At 42.4% G+C, this 21,730-nt stretch overlaps 1 protein-coding gene across 1 annotated transcript; it reads left to right on the top strand.

Annotated features, from left to right (window-relative positions):
- The first annotated feature begins 2,004 nt into the window (after window positions 1-2,004).
- LOC124200512 lies at window positions 2,005-4,028 on the top strand. The gene is made up of 2 exons (XM_046596783.1): window positions 2,005-2,446; window positions 2,518-4,028. Exons 1-2 carry the CDS (start codon window positions 2,005-2,007, stop codon window positions 4,026-4,028), a joined length of 1,953 nt encoding a protein of 650 aa, XP_046452739.1.
- Window positions 4,029-21,730: the final 17,702 nt, after the last annotated feature.

Here is a 21,730-nt window from a genome sequence, read left to right as displayed (position 1 = left end):
TTAGAAATAGGTAAACATGGGCGCTGATCATCTAAATACAGAATCTTGGAAAATCAAGAAAATGATCAGTTTGGATTGGCATCATGTTTTCATGAAAAGACATGGACGACTTTCCAGCCGTCAACTTCAAGCAACTTCATTGAGCAGGACCACTATAGTTTCAATACGCACAATGTTAATAAATTCTTCAACAACTACAATGTTGAGAAAGTTTAAATCCATTACATTTTTTCATCGATTATCTTAGCTGTCTTAGCCTGTTAAAATGTAAAATGGTTTTCTCATAGGGGATACAAGGGAAAAGAAACTCCGTTGGTTTGAGCAACAGACCCCGTATCTGGGGGGGGGGGGGTTGGTTTGCTCCCTTTTTTTTATAAACGGCAATAACCTAGTCTTAATTTAGTTAGATCAGATTGAAAAAATTTAAATTTAAAGCAGGAGTTATCCTCCTTTTTATGATTTTGTGGATCTAAATATGTTGGAAAAAAGGAAAAGGGAGCTAAGAAAAAAAAATTGAGCCAGTAGCCCAACTCTACCCTATTTCGAGATATCTTACACATAGAAATAAGTTATGTTTATAAACATGTACACACGGCATAAAATATTTTCGGTTTTATATTATTTTGCACTGCGCTTATAAGAAGTCTATGTACTGTTGTCTTATAGATATCTACTGGAAGTATTTGAAAGGACGTCTTTTCATTCATTTGATTTTTGAGTTTATATATTATTAGGAAACACGCTACTTTGTTCGTAAATAAAAAATGTGCTACAACTGTTAATGTGATTGACAGTAATTCGCTAAAAGAAATATATATTTTTAAAAAAGTCCCCTCATATCTTATATAAAGGTATTTTGTATTTTCCTACCGTTCTTTGGTTTCTATTTTCTTACCCAACCCAAGAACGGTAGGAAAATACCTTTCGCGCCACGTACACTCAATGCAACCCTAAATTTTTTCCCGCGTAGGGTAAGGGACCCCCCGCGCATGTCAATGGACTCGACTGTACAAGTAAAGTATCCTGCAAAAAAAAACCGAACAGCGATTTTTTTGTTTTGGGCTACCTATCCATAGATCGGTAAACTGTTTGGCTTTAGACACAAATTCGGGAGGCAATGAACAAAGCGAATGGTGGGAACTGGGAAGAAAGAAAAAATAGGAATAGGCCCAATAAGCTCGTGGTCATGTTTCCCCATCATCCCCTCAAAAAATATGAACAAAACCAGACAGGCTGTCTGGAATTTTCATGGCGCGAAAAAATGAATAACCGCCTTAAGCTCATTGCCGACTTTTTGACAAGTGACTTAAGGCGGTTCCTTAGAATTTTTCCCGCTTTATATGGTTAGCTTTTAGGTTTCCTCGTCACTTGTCCAAAAATTGACAATGAGTCTAAGGCTTTTCCAGTAATTACTTTCTTCCCACATTTCGCTTTGTTCCTAGCCCTCTAAATTTCAGACAAAAGCCAAACACAGTTTCCCGATATATGAATAGGAGGCTGGAGTGACGGCACAGACATTTTTTGTTGTTGCTTAACCCTCAATGATTGCTTAACCCAAAATTCCTATACCACCTGATTCAGACACAAAGACAGACGTATCAGCTGATTTTACTTATGGCTGAACGTCAGTGATCAAACTTGTTGTCTTTGTGCTTTGTATGGGGTATGTCCTGCTTTCATTTGATTGCATTATTATATGTATACTGAAGTTGTCTTTGTGCTTTGTATCAGCCAAATAGATATCCATTAAGATATGCGCGTGAAGAGTCATAATTATTAGAGCTACGAAACATTGGTCCTTCGAACCGGAGCTTATCATTTGGTTGTACTTCACGCACGTCGTTTCAATCTGGGAAACACGTTTCTCTCAAGTAAGATTGGATGGGGAGAGGCCGTCCGAAAAGAAAGTTTCACCTTCACCACCTACTTCATCACCAGTCCAACCCTACTGAACCTGACGCAACTGTAATCGAACTAAAGCAGAAGTAGAAATCAATGACAAAAATGAGAACGCAGCTAAATACCTTCTTCAAAGTCATCAATGAGACCGTCCAGCAACGAGGGTCGAGAACAGATGTCACAACACTTTTAGATCAAGCATCGTCGGTTATGAAGGCCTCCAACGCCCTAAACGACGACTACGAGAAACAGTTCCAGAGGCAGCTCAACTACGTCAAGAGTCTCGCCGACACAAAAGAGATAGTGGATGAGTATCTCAGAGAAAGAATGGAAGAAGCTCCATCAGTCATCAGTAACCAGATCCATCAGCAAGTCGTCACTCCATCTCGAGCACCTTCAACTCACGTAAGCAGTGAACATTCTCATAATGCCAGATTCCCAGATTACCAGCTGTCGGTGTTTGAAGAAGAAGGAAGTCAGTTTTCTGAAGTTCAATGTGTAGAACCAGCCCCTGATGACTGGATAGATGACTACAAGGCAGGCCGACGTGCGGGCGAGCAATCACGAGAGATGCGGGAAGGAAAACAACTGTCAAAACTGATCTCGGTCCATACTAAGGTTCAGCACTTGAATGGTTCGCCTGGATCCACCTGTTCAAATCACTTTTGCACGATTCGAACTGCTCATCGGGAGAGAAGCTGGCCATTTTAAGAAGAAATCTTCAGGGGGACTGTCAAGATTTCGTTTACGGATTAGGAGGAGGAGAGCCCGCTTATAAGGAAGTCTTACATCACCTCAAACAAGATTGTGGCAGACGAGACGTCATGAGAGCTGCCCATATGCAAGCAGTAGAGAAATTGGAAGCCGGAAGAGGAGCTCTACCCAAAAGGTATGCTGAGAGAATCAGAACGCATCTGTTCGACTTAAGAAGAATTGGTGGCAGCAACTCAATGGATATCATAGAGAAGATTTGCAGCAAACTCTCCGTACATGACCGACTCGCATGGAACGATTCGAAGCGATCCAGAGAAGAAACTAGAACCTTGGAGCAGTTTGGTGAATGGCTCTGTTTCAGAGCAACTGCCTACAGGACTCCATACGACGTCGCTTCAGATCAACAACAACAACTACAGCGAGAGTCCGGTAGGCAGATGGCTCAAACGAACCATGTCGCCACCAACCGACCTCCTTACAAGTGCTACAAATGTCAGCAAGGTCATCGCATCGATGTATGTGAGTCCTTCAAATCCCTCTCCATTAAAGAAAGAATTAATTTCGTCAAACTGCACCACCTATGTTACGGATGCCTTGGTCCCTTCCATTCAGCGAAAGTTTGTCGCAGTTCCAAGATAAGTGGTGTTAACAACTGTAAACGTAGACATCATTCTCTCATTCATCAAGAAGAGCCGATCAACCCGACTTCTGTGGAGACGTATACGGGCAATACTGCCTGCACCCAAATTGCTTCAAATCATCGAGTCGTCTTTGGAGTTCTTCGAGTCAACGATCGGGATCAATCGGGCAGATTGAAAACAGCCAATTTATTTTATGATGAAGGCAGCGACACGTCACTGGTGAGAGAAGGGTTCTTACGCCGACTAGGATTCAAAGGCAAACCAATCCTATTCGAGATTTCCGGGGTCCGTGCGGAGATAAGTCATTGTAAGTCAGAACAAATTCCTCTATATATTGAACTTTCATATGGAGGAACTGCTTGTGTGAACGTCGCATCCCTTCCCATCGTCTGCGATCTGAAACCATTGACCAACTGGGCTGACAAGAAGCACAACTTGGCTCATTTAGAAGATCTACCCTTGGAAGAGAGTGGAGATCGTATTGACATTCTACTGGGACTTGACCACAGGCATCTAGTCATTCCTTTGGACGTTCGCAGTGGAGCAGACAATGAACCCTACGCGTTTAAATCCAAATTAGGATGGATTGTAAGAGGAGTACTGGGAGAAGCCGATCCGAAGCAATCCGCCCGGATCAACGTGATTTCATCCCGTAACATATCTGATTTAGATACGGCCATTCGTAAATTTGCTGACACGGAATCGTTTGGGACAGAATACAAGAAGGATCGGATGACCCCAGAAGATCTAGCAGCCATCGACATTTTCACCTGAGGAACGCGACAACTGGAAGTAGGTTACGAAGTGGCGTTGCCATGAAAATTCGCCTAAACTGGCCTACCCGTCAACCGCCAACTGACCGTATTTAGAGCCAATAGCTTATTCTAGAAGTTCGAGAAGGATCCCGTCTACAAAGAAGATCATGCTAAGGCTTTGAAGAAGTATTTTGAAATGGGATCTGCCGCTTAGGTTCCAGTGCTAGAACTCAACACCCCTAAACAGTATTTCCTCTCACATCATGGAAGATAGGTTTAAGAAAGCTGAGAATGGGGTTTGATTCCGCAGCTGTTTATCAAAACCGTTGCCTTAATGATGCGCTTCTTAGCGGTCCGGCCTGGCAAGTTCAGCTTCTACCAGTTTTAATCCGTCTCAGAGAAGGAAGAATAGCCTTTGCAGCCGACATTGAAGCTATATTTAGCAGGATTCGTCTCCGCCCAGAAGATGCAGCCTATCACCGCTTCCTCTGCAAGTAAGAAGGATCAGAAGAACTTACCACCTATCAGATGAATCTATTGTCATTTGGCGACAAATGTTCACCATTCGTCGCGATCGCCACCATCCGAAGAGTAGCAGATGATCATGGCGCAGAGAAACCGAAAGCAGTAAAGGCGATCAAGGAAAATATATAAAGGGACGACTATCTGGACAGTGCGAGAGACTTAGACGAAGCCGTTAAACCCGCAAGAGATGTGAAGCAGATCCTAGCCAAGGGAGACTTTCATTTCCAAGAATGGATTTCAAATGTTGCGGCATTTTGAGCAATACTCAATTCCGAATCAACGATTACGAAAGGCTACCAAGAAATAAAGGTTCTCAGAATAAGATGGAACACCAAGCTTGATCATCTCTCTCTTGCTATAGGTGGAGCAGACCATGTTATTTTTAATCGATTCGGCATTTCAAGTTTTTTCTCCAGCATATTCGATCCTCTTGGATTCGCCTCACCATGGATCGTCAAGGCAAAGATCAAGTCCAGGGAGCTCAGTACTAGAGGTGTCACCTGGGAAGAAATCAACGTGGATGATGACCAGGCCTGATGGAGAGAATGGATTACGTCGCTCAACATGATAAAGGGAAACGGTGATCCCACGGTGTTTATTCCCGGATGAAGAATTGATTACGAGTTCCGAGCTACACGTCTTCAACGACGCATCAGAGGAAGCGTTCGCGTCAGCAGTGTACCTGAGACATACCTACTTATCCGGCCAAGTCATCATTCATTTAGTGATAGCCAAAACCAAATGGGCTCCAAAGAAGGTTCTGTCCATCCCGAAGCTGGAGTTACAAGTCGCTTTAATGGGTGCAAGATTAGCTGACTATGTAACCAACTCTCTGACCAGACCGGGACAGACAGTTTCTGTGTAAGAAATTTGATTAGGTCGACAGCAGCGTACCACAAATCATTCGTCTCTCATCGACTGGGGCAGATACATGTACTGACAGAGTCTTCTGAGTGGAGATTCGTACCCGGCCGTATAATAAATTGTAGCGATCTAGCCACCCGTTCATCAATTGAAACCATTCCTGACCTTTGGTTTAACGGTCCAGAGTTCCTGTATCAACTCTAAGAGGAGTGCCCATCGATTTGCCCTGGATGTCCGTCGTGGAAGAAATAAAATCAGCCCGGACCTTCCTTGCCGAAGTTGAAGTCCGCCCGCAAATGGACTGGTTATCTCTACAGTTCGGTCCAAACGACTTACAAAATGTTATCAAAGGGAAACCACAACACATCGAGATATAACATCGGTGCCAAGAAGAATCGTTTGAAAGGCTACAAAGAGTGAAGAAATCAAAAGAGCTCCATTCATCGTCAAGCCTTCTTTCCCTCACACCGTTTATCGGAAAAAACGGATTATTGCGACTGGGTGGCCGAATCGGGAGAGCACCGTTACCATATGAAAATCTGCATCAAATCATCTTACCGGGAAATCATCCACTCACCGACAAGATCGTCGACGCATTCCATCACGGTTATCGTCACACCGGGATAGAATTCATTCTATCTCGCATCCGCGAGAATTTCTGGATTAGCTTTCTCTCAGGTTAACCGTTTATTATGGCGACAAGATTTTGAGGTATTTTAATGCAGCAAGTAATTAATGATTTTTTTGCCGGAGGTAAATGAGAAAGTCATCGAATCAACGTTGGTCTAGTTGTCCAAAGGATCCGAGCAGACGTTTACACCCTTTGCCTCCAACTATGCGCCCGGTACCGGAAGAACAATTCCTTGCGGAGGACCGTCGGGTCCCGCGGTGGCGGTGGCGTCGGTTTATGGACCAGTTGGAAGTAGGTCGCCCAACGCTAAAAAACTTTTGTCTATTCAATGGGCGACTATGCTTACAGACCATTAAAAACGGTAAAAAGTATCGTCACCTGTGCGTCCGGCGTTCCTTTGGGGAACGCGTTGTAAGGCATATCATGATGATTTGATGTCAGGGCATATTGGAGTTCAACGTACCCTAACAAAAATTTATAATCAATTCTTTTGGGAGCGTTTGGCGATTTATGTTACGATTATGTGCAATCATGTCCAAGTTGCCAGGGTAAAAAAGGCGTGAACAAACGGCCATCCGATTTCCTGCAGTGTTTTCAGGTGGCACGCCCATTTCAAAAGGTGGGAATCGACCTCTTAGCTCTTAGGTACTTTTCCCATGTTCAACACAAGAAATAAGATGATAATCGTTGCTGTAGACTACTTAACGAACCCCAACGGAAAGGCGGATATAGTGGCAACATTTTTTGTCGAGCAAATTGTGCTGCGTCACGGAGCGCCGGAGTTCATCATTTCAGATCAAGGGACATGTTTTATAGCTGCGATTACCCAAGAAGTCATGAAGAATCTCGGAACCAACCACAAGACAACGCCAAGTTACCATCTGCAGGCAAACGGATTGCAGTGTTCTGCCAAATAAGGTAAAAATTTATTTGAATATGAATAGGAATAAAATGAAAATTGGGTCGAATAAAGAATAAGAATAAAGAATAAAAATAAAAAATGAAGAATAAAGAGCGGATGAATCATACCTTGGCGCCCATGCTGTCAATGTATGTCCGAGCGGACCATAAAGATTGGGACGAGGCATTACCTTACGTGTGTTTCGGATACAAAAGGCGCGGCAGGAATCTAAGGGATATTCGCCATTTTTTTTTTGCTTTACGGGCGTGAACCAATGTTTCCTAATGATTTGGAATTAGGTGCTGATGCCAACCTTCGGCTGGTTACGTCGGGAACGGCTCCAGATTATTAAACCCAGGTTGTGACCGAATTGGCAAATGCTCGAACATTGGTGGACACGCGATAAGAAGTCGCCCAGGACAACCAGAAACGCGAGTACGACAGGCGCCACAGAGAGCGAAGTCCCGGTGTACAAACCCTTTCAAAAAGTGAAAAGAGCAGAAAAACTGCTTTATCGCCGTTAAGGACCGTTCAAAGTGATACGACAGACAACTCCTGTGAACTACGAGGTGAAGTTGAGTTCCGGATCAAGAAAATCAGAAATTGTGCACGTCATAAAGATGAAGCTTTTCCACGACCTGGTCAAACGAGGTCCGAATTTGATCACGGAATCCACGGACGTGGTACGTGATACACCTCTACCCAACGTCTCTCCACCACCTATGGAGATTCATCGGGAGACGGGTACGGATAGTGGAAACCACGGCGAGGAGACTGCAGTATACCAAACAGCAGCGTCCGTCCAGTACCTTCCCCTGGGGGAGTTCGTCAGCCAAAGACAGCAAGCAGGACGGCCCACCTCCCTACAAGGATAAAGCCGGCTCGTCAAGCTGGTCGACCGAATCGTTACCTCGCTTTGTTACTGCCTTACACAATTTGTGTATTGGCCTTCCTCAGGTCAGTCAAGGTAGATGCTTTGCTTGTCCGAGACACTGTGATCTTCAATGAAAAGCCGGGTGTCGCTTTTAGAGATTCGTTCTGGACAGTCATAACCCTTTTTCGACTGACGGGACTTTTTTTTTCAACGGCTTTCAGTAGGGTCTGGTGGGACCTCGCCCACAGACACGAGAGATTTCAAATCGGCTAAATTCATTCCTATCAAAGCTGATATCTCGAAATCCATCCTACAGAATTAAAATAGCCTTACAACGAAAAATTAATTGACCTACCGTCTTTCGATGATAAAAAGGAGGAGAAATAAAAACGAGTATTTCTTGTGTTTTACCGAGTTTTCGGTTACGGGACATTTCTGGCACGTCAGGCGGCTCTGATCGAAGTCTACACGAGAACCTTCGATCCGGACCGTCGGGACATATAAGTCTCCGCCAGATATGTCCCTCCAGGCGGCTGCAATTTATCAAAAGCCCAGCCTGGTTAGAGTTGTCAGAAATCGTGAGGTTTTATTCGTGTTCCTCATTTAAAAAAAACAAAGATCAGAGATGTCAGAAATATATTGGGCCACACGGATGAAAGAAAATCGAAGGCGTAATTGTAATGAATTCCCCAGGGAATTAGGGATCTGGGTGCCGCGCGACTTAAGTGTCCGCGATGCCTCAAACACAAATAAAAAAAAGGTTCAAGTGAATTTGAAGCTGGTGGTTGGATAGATATCGAAGGGAAGGCGAAAGAGGCGAAGAGAAAGCGCAAAATTTCTTTAGTAGCTTCGACGCAAAAACTTTGGTATCGACGGGGAGCTTTGGGGAATGGAACAAAGACGCAGAATTGGAAGTTGTCCGGTTCGGCGTTAGTTGTAGTTTCATTTCCTCCGTAGCAAAGCTTCTTTCCGTCCAACGGTTCTTTTGAATTGATTTTGAAGTCTTCGGGGCGCTTTTAGTGCCCGTGTAATTAAATTTTACACAAAGCCTTTTGTACTTTCTTATCCGTGCGTTGATTACTGCTGTCTCGTGAGGAAACTCCGAAAGGCGGTGAAAGGCGCTAGATAAGAATCAGCCCCGGTAACTCCTGCATGTGCATGCTTTCCCCTTGCATGATAGAATAAGACCGTCGAATAAGACTTAGGACGTAAGGCAATTCGTTATCCTTTTGGCGAATTAACAAAGACTAATCTTGCTTTTTTTTTCGATTCTGTATTTTCAGATTGATTAAAAATGGCCAGAAACGATAGAAAGAAGAAAGACCCAAGAACTAGGAGGTCCAAAGCGCTTAAAGATTCTGCCAAAAAAGCCGCTGAAGCCTCTGCATTAAAGAGGAGGCAACAGAAAGAAGAAAAAAGAACGTTTAGCTGGAGATTAAGAGCCGGTAATCGATTTTGATACTGTACCGGAGGCTCAAGATCAGGAGGAGGAGGCGGTTGCCGTCGAGGAGCCGGTCGAGGAGCCGGTTGAGGAGCCGGTTGAGGAGCCTGGTCAGGATTTGGTTGCTTCCCAGCGGCCGGAGCTTGATCAGGATCCGGAAATAGAGGACGAACCATCTGCCTCAAAGGATGAAGAACAAAAAGCTGGGACAGAAGAAGAGGAGCCGGTGGTAGAGCCATTAACCCCGAAAGACCTTAGATTTCAACTTGAACGATTGGTTCATCACCGGCGACGCTTCAAAGACTCAAAAGAGTTCAAAAAGCGAAAAAAAGAAAGGAACGTGAAGACAGTTCAGAGAGTGGCTCCTCCCCACCGAAACGAACCAGAAGTCAGACCCGAAGACCAACTAGAGCAGGGTCTTCTTCTGAAACGGCTGATCCCGATGGTGAAGTGACACGGTACTACACAGGGAAAAAGGTCGTTCTCACGAACGCGACTTTGAGGTGTCGTGGGCCTCGCGTGCTTACAGCTCATCCGTTCCGGCTGGCCAAAAAAACGAACTCAGATTCGGCCAAGCTGAACATGCAAAAGAAGGCCGATGCCAAAAAAGTCGCCCACCATAAAGACGTCAACCGGAATTGGAAAGAATGGAAAGTCTGGGACGACGTTGGGAGACGATCACGGGGTGATGATGGTTCACCGAAGCCTCAGTTCCAGGAAAGGGCAATTCAGTTTGCACCCCTAGAAGAACCAGGCCCCGTGTTGAGTCAATTCAATCCATTTTCGAATCCCCTCGGAGTTTTCAAGTCGATGCTTGGTGGTGAGGACACTTTGTACCTTCTTCGGGAGGCAACAAATGACTACATCGCTGAATTCTGGAATTCAAGGAAGACGCCACCGTCTCGAAAAGTGGGTGGCAAGCCTGAAGGCAGGTTAATCGGCCCGCGGTTGTCTGCTGGGGGTTTTGTCACAGACCACGAACTTGTAGCCTTCCTTGGCATACAGTTCTTGATTGGATATCACCGTCTGCCCGAGCTGTCGATGTTCTGGGAGCAGCAACCAGACGCTGGTCTCGGGCTCGGAATAATTCAACAGGCCATGACTCACGAGCGATTCAAATTCATTTCTAAACACATAGCTTGCGCAAGCCCATGGGGTGATGTTGACCCTAATTCTGACGACCCGGATCAGGAGCCAGAGCGACCGGATCCTATCCGTAAGATCCGTCCTCTGGTCAAAAGACTCAATGAACGCTATCATGTGTGTAGAAAGCCTCCTAGGGGTCAGAGCATCGACGAGTCTATGGTCAAATACAAAGGCCGCTCAATGCTGAGGCAGACGATGAAGAACAAACCGATCAAGTCTGGTTTCAAATTTTGGAGCCGCTGTTGCCATCGTGGGTATACCTATAAGTTTGAGATCTATCAAGGAGCTCGCTTTGGGGAAAAGCAAAGAAGATCTCGTAATAACGAGGCGGTGGAGAGAGTTGTCGTTGATCTTTGTCAACCCCTGACAAATCAAGGTTTCGTAGTGGCCTTTGACTGGTTCTTTACGAGCATTGCCCTCCTGGACAAGCTCCGCGAGGACGGTGTCATCGCCGTTGGAACGATTCTTCCAATTCGGGTCAACCAGCCCATCATGACGAAGAATGAGTCGAACCTGCGGCTGGACGAATTTGCAGCCAAGTTCGGTGGTAAGCCCGGAACATGCCGAAAGGGAATCTTCGTATGTAGAGACACTAAGGCGTTTCGGGTCGCTTCCAACTATCACGGCTCAGATATTGTCAAGGTCAGGAGAAAGCAGCGTGATGGTTCGTTCCGATCAAAGTCTTGTCCAAAAACTATTGACGATTATGTCAATAACATGGGCGGTGTAGACACGGCGAACCAGCTGCGTTCTTACTACGAGAGATACCGTAAAGCCAAAAAATGGTGGCACCGTCTCTTATACTCTCTCTTGGAGACATGTCTGGTGAACAGCTGGATATGCTTCAATGATATGGTGAGATCGCAGATGGCGGAAATTAAAACTTTAAACACACAATAATTTCCGTTTTTTTTTCTTGACTTAGGTCGAGGCAAAATATCTGGAGAATTTCGAAGTTCAGATGCCGTTTCTCGAGTTCAAACGGAACGTCACGATGGGTCTTTTGTCCCACGCCCTGAATGAAAATAAAAACCAAGCTGGTCGAGCCGGGCGAATGATGCCAACCATTCACCCTTCCGCTGAACCAGGAGCGAAGCGGCGGAAAAGTCGACTGAGTGTAAGGGACGACATTCGGTTCACTGGTGTGGGCCTCCATCTACCCATCTTTGGGGATGCGAGATTCAGGTGCGAGTGGTGCCAGGCAACGACACCCAAAAAATTGGAATCAAGACCATTTTCAAAGTGCAAACAATGTAATGCGTTTTTGTGTCTCGGGAAGAAGAGAAATTGCTTCGTCGAATATCACGATGAGAATGACTTATTTGAGGAGGCTCCGCTGGACGAGGTGGAAGCTGTCTATTCTGCTTCGGAGGAATCAGACGGCCAAGCTTCTGACCATGAGCTGACCAAGGAGGAGTGTTCTTCTTCATCCGCTGATTCCGACGAGCTAGAGGATATAGATCACCGTGATGGCTTTGTAATTGATGAATATAATGAATTCCAAGAATAAATTTGTGTTTTGTTCGTACGTCCTTGTGCATTTTTACTCGAAAGTGCGGCTACTTGCCAGAGTGGTGACCGACGAAGGATCTGACTGACTTTTCTAATTAGAGATCCTATTCCTTTTCATAAGGAGCCGTCGACTGGAAAGACCCCTGGTCGATGGTAAAGACCTCAACGTCAGGCGGGGCGCCTTTTATTCTGCCAGGTGAATGAGAGTTAAGCCCGCCTGACGGGACACAAGAGGCACAATAAACGGCAAAAGTCTCTCGGGACAAATATGACGAAAAAAACTCGAGCCGTCTGTCGGGACACAAATTTGAACAAGTGGTAGTTGCATGCAACTATCGGGACAAATTTTTTGTCCCGCTAGAAGGCTCGAGTCGAAAAAAGTGTCTCTTTTTAGAGACGATGTCCGCCTGAAGGGACATTCCTGTCGGGACAACGGTGGCCAAAACGCGGTTAGGCCGGAAAAAATCGGATATTCCGAATTTTTTTTAATGAGTGGTCTTAGGACCACTCAATGATATTTCTATCGAGCATTCAATCGAATCCGACCATCAGTTTTGTGGCGGTCGATAAAGGGATAACAGATCTCGATATACGACCGGCAGAGGCAGTGGTCCAGACATTGAAAGTGAGGCTGAAAGAGTACTCCAAGATGGCCGTTAAATGCCGTAAAACAAGAAAATCAAGATAATGCATCGGATGCCAAAAAAATGGAGGTTAAGTGTCGTTGGTTTGAACGAGAATTAAATCAATCCGAACACCGACTAGCTTCTTTTCGGGATGCCATCGGGTTCACATCCAAACAATTTCGAGCCGTGATCGAAGGCGAAGGATCAGCGTTAAAGTGGCTGTTCGGAGTAGCCACTCAGGCTGATCTAACTGGATTGAATAAGAAGATCACCGGCCTTATCCGCTGGGAAAATGAAATAGTCCATTTGATGGATCAGTAGGTGACTGTAGTGAACGGATCACTTTGGGAGATCCGGGCAAATACCAAGTTTATCCAGGAATTGGAAGGGCAGACGACGGAACTCACAAAGAATTACAACAATTTGCTTGGACGAATGGCAGAGCGTCAAGCTTACATAATCGAGTATTTCGTTTTTTTCATCAATCTAGACATGGCGTTTGAGTCGGTGGAACCTAGCCTGCAGTGGCTTCGAGACTTGGTAAATGCTAATGACAAAAAGTTTGGCCCACTCGGCAAACGGCCGGATATAAAGCCTCAGATATTTCCTTCTGCTCAAATGGCTTTGGTGTTGAAAGCAGATAATCGACAACTACCCTTGGGTTGGGAAGTATGGAGTGAAAAATTATGGGTAACCTACTGTGAAGCCATTATGACGGTGGCGGCGGTGGAGGGACGTTTACGTCTCTTTATGAATGTCCGATCTACGATCACGCACAACAGTATAACCTTTTTTCAATTTTCAGTTTACTACGAGCAACAGACAATGGCACAGTTGTGATCGGGCACCTACTCAATTTTCTGGTTGGTTCCACAGAATTGGATACTTTTATTGATTTTTCAACAGACGACATTCGGGGTTGTAAGAAACTGGAACGACTAATTTGTAATTTTCATACAGGTTTTGGAAAACGGGGATCACGAAAATTCTGTGTTATTTCGTTATTTACCAATGACGCCAACCGAAAGCTAACGCAATGCAGGCATTAATTTAAGGAGTGGAAAGGATCCAAAGTGAATTATCTTGGACAAAATCGCTGGGCATTCTCAGCTATTACAGCTCATGTGGTGGTGTTCTCCTGCCTGATCGGTAGCAGCCAAGGGCCACCACAATCACTTTTGCTGCTTCCGTTTGATTTTTGTATGTCCCTCCTTGATGTAAAGCTAGAACGGAAGACTGGTTCTTCCCCGCAAGTCTTGGCGGGCGATTGGAGGCCTCGTTGGATCCTCTGGTGGCACCATTAATGGCCGCAGTGGGATTTAATGTGACAACGTCCAAATCTGTCGCCGTCATTGAGCTCCCGAAGGTGAATTCCACATCCATTAACTTCATCAGCGACCTACTGCGCCGAAACGAGTGAGCTCATGTGTCTTTGACAGGATTCCAGATTCCAGATTTAATCAAGAAGATGACCGAAGAATTTTAGCTAACGGAGTCAAGATATCCTTTTGAACTTCTCATTATAATATTAGTACTGTTGATCGCAATGACTTATCTTAGTTAACAAACTGTTTGACTGAGAGGCCGTATATGAGGGCCCATAAAAAATATGTTTGGGGGAAATTCGTGTTGTCAGGGTTTTTATTATTCTATTTTAGAGTGTTTGGGTTTTGCTTTTTTGCTTCTTTGCTTTTGATTTACTGTTAATCGGGTCTGACTTCTTCTATCAGGCGGTCGGGGCGACCGCCATCACGAGGGGAGATCTGTCACGTTAAGATCAGTTGACATACTGTTACATTGAGCTCATACGGTCTGTACTACCTTTCTTGGAAACAAGCAGGGGCGAATGTACAGTATCAAAAAAAAAAATCCGAACACAATTTTTTTTCAAAAAGCCCTCTATCCATATTGCAGGGAACTGTTTTTGGCTATAAGGCAAAATTTGTGGGGCGAGGAAGAAACCGAAAGGTGAGAAGAAAGAAAAAGTAGTAATTTATAGTATATTATTTGTATTTTTATTTAATTCTTTTGTTAAATGTAATATTTTCACTGGTCTTGTTGAGCCATAAGATGAGCATTGTCAAACATACCCTCACACAGGGAGCAATATGACCCACCATTGGGGCATCTCGTCTTTTAATTTTTAGGTTTTCAAATTGAATTTAAGGTTTGATACAGGATTTTTTCTTTACATTAAAATTAAAAGTTAGAAAGCTAATCTTTTTTTCTTAATTTGAAGACCATCGGCTGGTAATTAATATTGGAAAATAGGGATTCCGCAGCCCACCCCCCTAAAAAAAATTTTGTCAACTATGCCAAGTCTCCCCTATTCGTGACAATAGTACTATTAGCATAAGGCTATCACGATTTCGGAAAATGGGTCCTTTTAAAAAGGTAGCTTACTCTTAATCATGCCCGGGCAACAAAAAATATAGGCCAATAAGAAGCCTATATTCGTTTTGGGTCGATTTGCATTGGTTAATCTATGTAAATAAATTAAAATTGAACCATGACTAGAAAAACAAATGGAATTTTTTCTTACAAATACCTGGTTAGTATACAATCTAGACGACGTTTGGAAAGTTTAAGCTTAACCAATGTAATACTTGTTATGCATGCTATTACTAGCGTGTATTGAGACTCGATGGGACCGAAGTCCAAACTACAGAGAAGCGTAAACGAGACTGAGTTGAGAGGCTCAGCCTTTCTCAGGGGAACATGGGACGAGGGCGAAGCCTCTTCTGGATACTACACACCAGTGTCTCCTATCTTTTTTTTTTACCCAAAAGTTACGATACTCAAAGTAACTACCTAAAAAAAAAAAGTTAAGTTAACAGCATCCGAAATACCGGAAAAAAATGCTCCGATACAAGATAGTATCTAGAAAAAACATTCAAGATAAGATAAAAATTAGATATTTCCGAATTTTTGGTTGGGCTCAAGATAAGATAAGTTAAGATAAGATATAAGTTATTTTTTAGCCCAAAAAAAGGAAAAATTTGAGTCGATAAATTGTTGAATTTCTGCATTGTATTGCAATTGCACGACAAGCCTTACTTTTAGTTTACACTGTCGAATTTCTGCATTGTATTGCACGACAAGCCTTACTTTTAGTTTACACAGGAATCAGGATCACGTAAACCAACTTTAAGCGCTGCGTTGCACTTGATAAGCATCAAGTTAACGAAGAGATCTGGTTTCATGGGGGAGCGTTTTGCTGTTAAAATATCCGAAGCCACACTAAAAGCCCGTTCAACAGATCCTGATGATGCTGCAACGCTAACAACATCTCTGCCGATTTCGCTTAGTATTGGAAAACGGCACTGATTGGATTTCCAATACTCGAGGGGCTTAGTGACGCAAAGGTCACTGTCAGGATCCATTGGATTCACTAGAACTTCCATAGCTACGAGTTATAGTATAGTAGTTATGGTCTCCAACTCTCTATGAATCGCAAACAATCTCAGACCACATTTGGCATTGGTTAAACATTACACTTCTCAATTCTCATACCTGACTAGCCTGATGAAGACTGATTATTCGCTATATCAACAGCAATTCAGCAACAGGGAGATAACAAATGTTGCTGTATAGATTATACAGCATGCAACGAATAGCAATAATTTCAAAATTACCTGTAAGCGAAAGAAATGATTAATTCAGGGGAAAGGCACAACAAAAAAGTTGGTAATACTTATTGGATTTCTTGGGATGAATTAGATCACAGATCACACGGAAATTTAAGTATATTTACGCTATCAGAAAATTTAAATCTTAGAGAGTACAGAGAGACTCAGAGTCAGAAGAAAAAAGTACGACTAATTCGCTGAAAGCATGGCTGAAACTGAAAGTAGTCTGCTACGTCCTGATGAGTCTCAGCTATCAGGCCTTGGCCTTAAAAATTTCTAATTTCATCCCTCAAAGTAAATCATTTTTCTACCGCTAGATGGGATCTTAACTATCTTATCTTTTAGGGCAAAAGTTACCATTAATTTTCATACCCTAAAGTTAAAAATACTCAAAAGTAACTGAATTTTACACAAGATACAAGATACCAAAAAGATACCCAAAATATCTTATCTTAACTTATCTTAACTTATCTTTTACGAAAGATAGGAGACACTGCTACACATACGTACGGAAGCCTCTTCTGGGTACTACACACACATTTAGACACAACAATACTTCGATACCAACCCAATGTCTTTGCAATATCGAGTATTTGATGTGTTGATGTATCGCGTTTAACCAACGTACAACAAACACTTCATTTTTTAACAGACGAATTCCAATGTCGGTTTAGAATAGGAATCAGCTTTAAAATTCATCACAAGTATTGCAACTTGTTGAGGACCAGATTCGCGTCCGCAAGTGTTCATTTGGCAACCCCGGCACCAACAAAGGAGAAATAAGAAAAGGTGGAGAGCGGTGGAAGATCCCGAGGATGGCGGATAAATAATCATTCGAGTTTGACGCGGACGGCAATCTGCAGTCCAGCTCTGTATGTTGTCCTAACGTTTTGCTCAGAAAGTAAACTGTGTTTAGCCCGCTCTCGAGTTCCGATTATATGCGAGCAGTTCATGACACAACTCCTCTACAGGGAAACCAACGTTATACAAACACTAAGATTCTGAACTTTAAACAAAGCTGAAATGAAGAGGTTGGTACAACATATAGCCAAGCTTGTCAATTCAAAAGATAAATACTAGTCAAAGTCAACATTCTACCAACACTATATTACTGGGAATTGTGTTATAGTTAAATTACAAGATAAGTTTAGCAGAGGGCCAAGTTCATAAATTGGCCCACAACTTATAATTATTAACATTGGTTAACCAACATTCTGTGAATACTGAATTATAACTATGAATACATCAATGAAATAACGAGCTATGTGCAGACTTGTGCCAACAGCAGATATCAACGTATGCAAATACAAGTCTACCATCATTTCCAACATTCAGCCAACATTGAATTTCGCTCATGTAATTCATTATATTAAAGGAAAATACGGAAACAGCACAGGGCCAAGTTCAGAAATTGACCCACAACATATAAATCTTCACATTAGTTAACCAACATTCTTGCGAATACTGTCGTTCAGCTGGTCTGGGCCTTTTTTCTGTCGCAACTAGACTATGGCAATGCTTTACTCGTCGGTCTACCCGCACCAAACTTCAGCGAGTACAAAATTCTGCAGCTCAACTAATTTGTAGCGTTCATCGTTGTTAATCCATCACCCCGGTTCTTCGTTCCCTCCACTGGCTTTCTGTTATCCAGCGAATAGTGTTCAAGATAGCATCGCTTGTGTTCCGCTGCTTGATCGGAATGGCTCCCCTGTATTTTATTGACCTAATCAAACTACGTGAATCTGGTCGTGACACTCTCTCCTCATCCCAGCTTATTCTTTTCTCCCCCCGTAGCCGTTCGAAGAGTTTTGGCGACTGTGTCTTTTCTGTTGCTGCTCCTCGGATATGGAATTTCCTCCCTGTTGAGCTGCGCCTGCTAGCTTTTTATCCCCACACTTCTCAATTTTCCCTTTCATAGTTCAGATCCAAACTGAAAACCTTTTTATTCAATGCGGCCTATGTTAACTGATATCTCCATGTTTTTATTTTGTCAGAGCTAGTAGCGCCCTTGATCACTCATTTGGAAAAGGCGCTACCAAATATCAAATGCAATACATTATTATTATTATTATTAATACTGAATTTCTGTAAGCTTAGGAAATCTTTTCACCTGATTATCTTTCTTGTTATCTGAGATCAATCATTCATCTGACAAGTAATGCATGCCCAATTAGTTATTTCAGTATTGTTAAAAGTATGATTTCCAAATAAGAATTGTAATTTGTATTTGATTATCACAGTTTTCAGTTGGAATTTGAGGAATTTGAGTTTTCCCGGGCAACATTTTTAGATATTTCAGTGGTTTATATCTAGGCTCAGAAGACAAATATTCTAAAAACGGTTTAGAACGATGAATTTGGTTTGAATGGCGCTATTGAAAACGTATAAAGAAGTTTTGCTCCTTATAATCGCTGTACTACCGATTTTTGAGTAATAAAGGAATTTGTGATGCAGAGTCATAGAATACGATATGGATCAAATTCTCACTATAGTTCCAACATAAAACCCCTGACACTACACGATCTTTAGCTTCATCTTGTGCCTGATTTGCGTTGATCTCGGTGGAATATTGGCTGGAATAATCAACATTGAAGGCCGAATGAGTTGTCCCATGTGTCAACCAGTATTGTATTTCTGACATGTTTACCGCAATGGATGAGATCAAAAATGCAGTCTGGGTCAGGGCATTGGTTTACTAATATTTTTGTATATTTTGCAAAAATATACTGACGTGTAACTCGAATTCGTCTTGAATTGGCAATTCTTTTTTTTAAACGGCCAATTCTCTTAGACGGCAGCATTGTGATTCAGTGAAGGATCTCAATAGATCCTTGTCACCTTTAAACATGTATCGACGAAGCAATAAACATAACAATATGGTAAACGATGAAGGCACTTACTTCCTGTCGTCAAAATTCTTCCGTAGAATGTATGAATTACTTCAGAGTCTTCGTATAATTTTTACAAACAAACAGGTTTGAGACCACTCCGACTCCACCTCTAGTGTTAGCTTAAGCAATCCAGCGCTTAACATAGGGTGGTCGGATTTTTAAGATACTGTGTAAGATACTGTGTAAGATACTGTACCACCAGTCATACTTAGAATTTATCTTCTCATTTCATACAACAATCACAATGATTTCAGTATCCATGTACATTCTTGCTTTTGGATTTCCCGAGCCTGCCAAGAGTGTCCGATTTAATTTAGATCTGGCAACGCCATGCAAGGGGTAAGGGAATTGGAGAATTTTTCGTCACGCCACACACATCTCCGCTCAAGTCTCCTCCATTTCTGCTCGCCTAAGGTAATTCATTTTTCATTTTTTAAAATATTCAATGCCCCCTTCTGGAGTGGGTTGATAAATGCAATTTAAAAAAGTATGCCAAAAGCTGAGGTCACTAGAACAACATTTGACCCTCCCACCCTCCAAAAAACCTTTAAAAAATCGTGTTTTTTAATTAAAACATTTGTATACGTATATGTACCTTTGTCTTTATTCAAATTCTGTGTGTGTGTGTGTGTGTGTGTGCGCGTGTATCTCGTGTGTGCGTCCCGTAATTTTTAGAGCCCGTCGCGGGATCTCCTTACTGGATACTTTCCAACTCTTTTCGTCAGTCGCGTGGTCCGGTGACGAATTTGTCCCCCCCCCCCCCAAAGACCGATTTGTCCCGTGTTTTGTCATCGTGTTCATCGCTGTTGTCTGGCAACCGGCAGCACGTCTCGGAATACATTGGATCGACAAACTCGCCGTTTTTTGTGTTTTCCGTTCCGTAACTTGCGTGCTGTGGTAACACCTGCACAATCACTTTAAGATTTTTAAGTATTCACATACCCTCGGTCGTAATCAGACTTTATTATTGAAAATCCAAGCCAAAGTTGCAACGATTTGAGTATCCATGTAAATTTAGTCGGACATAGCCACCTTGAGATTTAAATGTCAGTATTCACGAACCACCTTTCATGCTCAGATTTTATCTTCTCATTTCATGCAACAATCGAAATGATTTCAGTATCCATATAGGGGAGGGTGGAGAAAGTAGTGTAGTGTGTAAGTTGGCACCCACCATTTTTAGTCCTCTTGCGACTGAGGGATTGCATTTTAAAAATTACCTGCTATGTTGTTTACTTATGCGCATATGTTAAAAAATTACTGAAATGTCTTATGGGAACAAAAAATAAAAAATAATTTTTTGCCCTTGAATCTTGTCGTCCATTTCGTTTTCATTTTCTTTTGTAGACTTCCCTAATTAACTTAAAATCTAGAAAAAATAAGTTTCAAAAAAAATTCTTTCCTCTTTTTTCGGGACAAATTGTCTTACTGGGTTAGAAATAGGAGGAAAAAAGTTTCGTAAAATTTACTTCATGACGCCATCGCCAGGTGTTATTTTAGCCCATAAAAAAAACCTGGGCCATTCTACCCCACTTACACGAGCAATTTATCCCGCGACTCGACTCAAAGCGTCCCCCACTTCATTTTCAAAGCGCTTTTCGTTTTAAACAAAGAGATTTGTCATAACTAAAAACACGCTTTGATAGAAATTTTTCCTCTTTTTTAAGCCTAGCGACAGTCGTGCTAAGCAAATTGAAGATTATTTTTAGTACTCATCTTTTTTTTACATATTTTCAGTCGCAAAATGACTATCATTTTATTCCATAAGACGAGCTCAATGATTTCAGTAATCATGTAACTTCAATCATGCACAAAATTAATTTTTTCTGTTTCAATGCACATTCGCCCTGAAAATTCATTCCTATAATTAAATTTTTTATTGCGTGCCATTGTCACATTTGCATTCATTTGATCGACTTCATCTGTATCTAATATTTTCCACAGTCGCTAAATACAAACTGGCCTATATTTCCTTAGAACGAAGAAGGAATGACCAAGCAGACATCGCCTTTAAGATGAAGGGCATTACAGTGCGCAATTACATCATGGCAAGCACTGATCCGATTCTCAAACAGAACTTATATGGCATCCCAACTCTCAGGGAAATGTGGTTAAAATGGCCAACCAATATGCAGCGAGGGCTGGAGATTTGGGGCACGTTTACTACCAAAAGATGTACGACATTAAATACAACGCAGGTACAGATTTGGATACAATTCAGTGGAAAACCGTATCTCATAATTTGCCCATTCCATACTACACAAAACAAAGGGATCAGAGGCAACATCAACAAGTTTATCTTCACCGCTAGCAAATTTAGAGAAGTTGGCCAACCACTACGTGACAGTGTATTACTAAAGAAAATTGTGCATACCTCCCTGAATCCTTAAGTAAGTAAAGTGCATAGGAAACTGGTTGACTTGCATTGGGAATGTGACTGAATATGTTTATTTGATCGCACATTCAATTATTGTCATGGGTTTATGAACATCTTGAGAACAATTTTGCAAAAATACGACAAGGTTTAAAAGTAGGGGAGACCGGGGCTATGTGGGACACGGGGCTATGATGTACAAGGCAATTAAAACATGTAAAATTCGTTTAAATACAGAGTATGTTAAATTACGTTTTATCTATCATACAAACTTTATTTCTTGAAATTGTGATTTATTTTTCTTTTC

This window comes from Daphnia pulex, chromosome 8, assembly GCF_021134715.1.
Source record: "Daphnia pulex isolate KAP4 chromosome 8, ASM2113471v1".
Taxonomy (NCBI): Eukaryota; Metazoa; Arthropoda; class Branchiopoda; order Diplostraca; family Daphniidae; genus Daphnia; species Daphnia pulex.
This window is presented reverse-complemented; position numbering and strand designations above follow the sequence as displayed.

Bases quoted from the DNA above. Each gene is read 5' to 3' on its own strand.
- LOC124200512 (XM_046596783.1), top strand. From the start codon at position 2,005: ATGAGAACGCAGCTAAATACCTTCTTCAAAGTCATCAATGAGACCGTC. The intron at 2,447-2,517 runs GTGCGGGCGAGC...GTCCATACTAAG, and splicing joins TGACTACAAGGCAGGCCGAC to GTTCAGCACTTGAATGGTTC.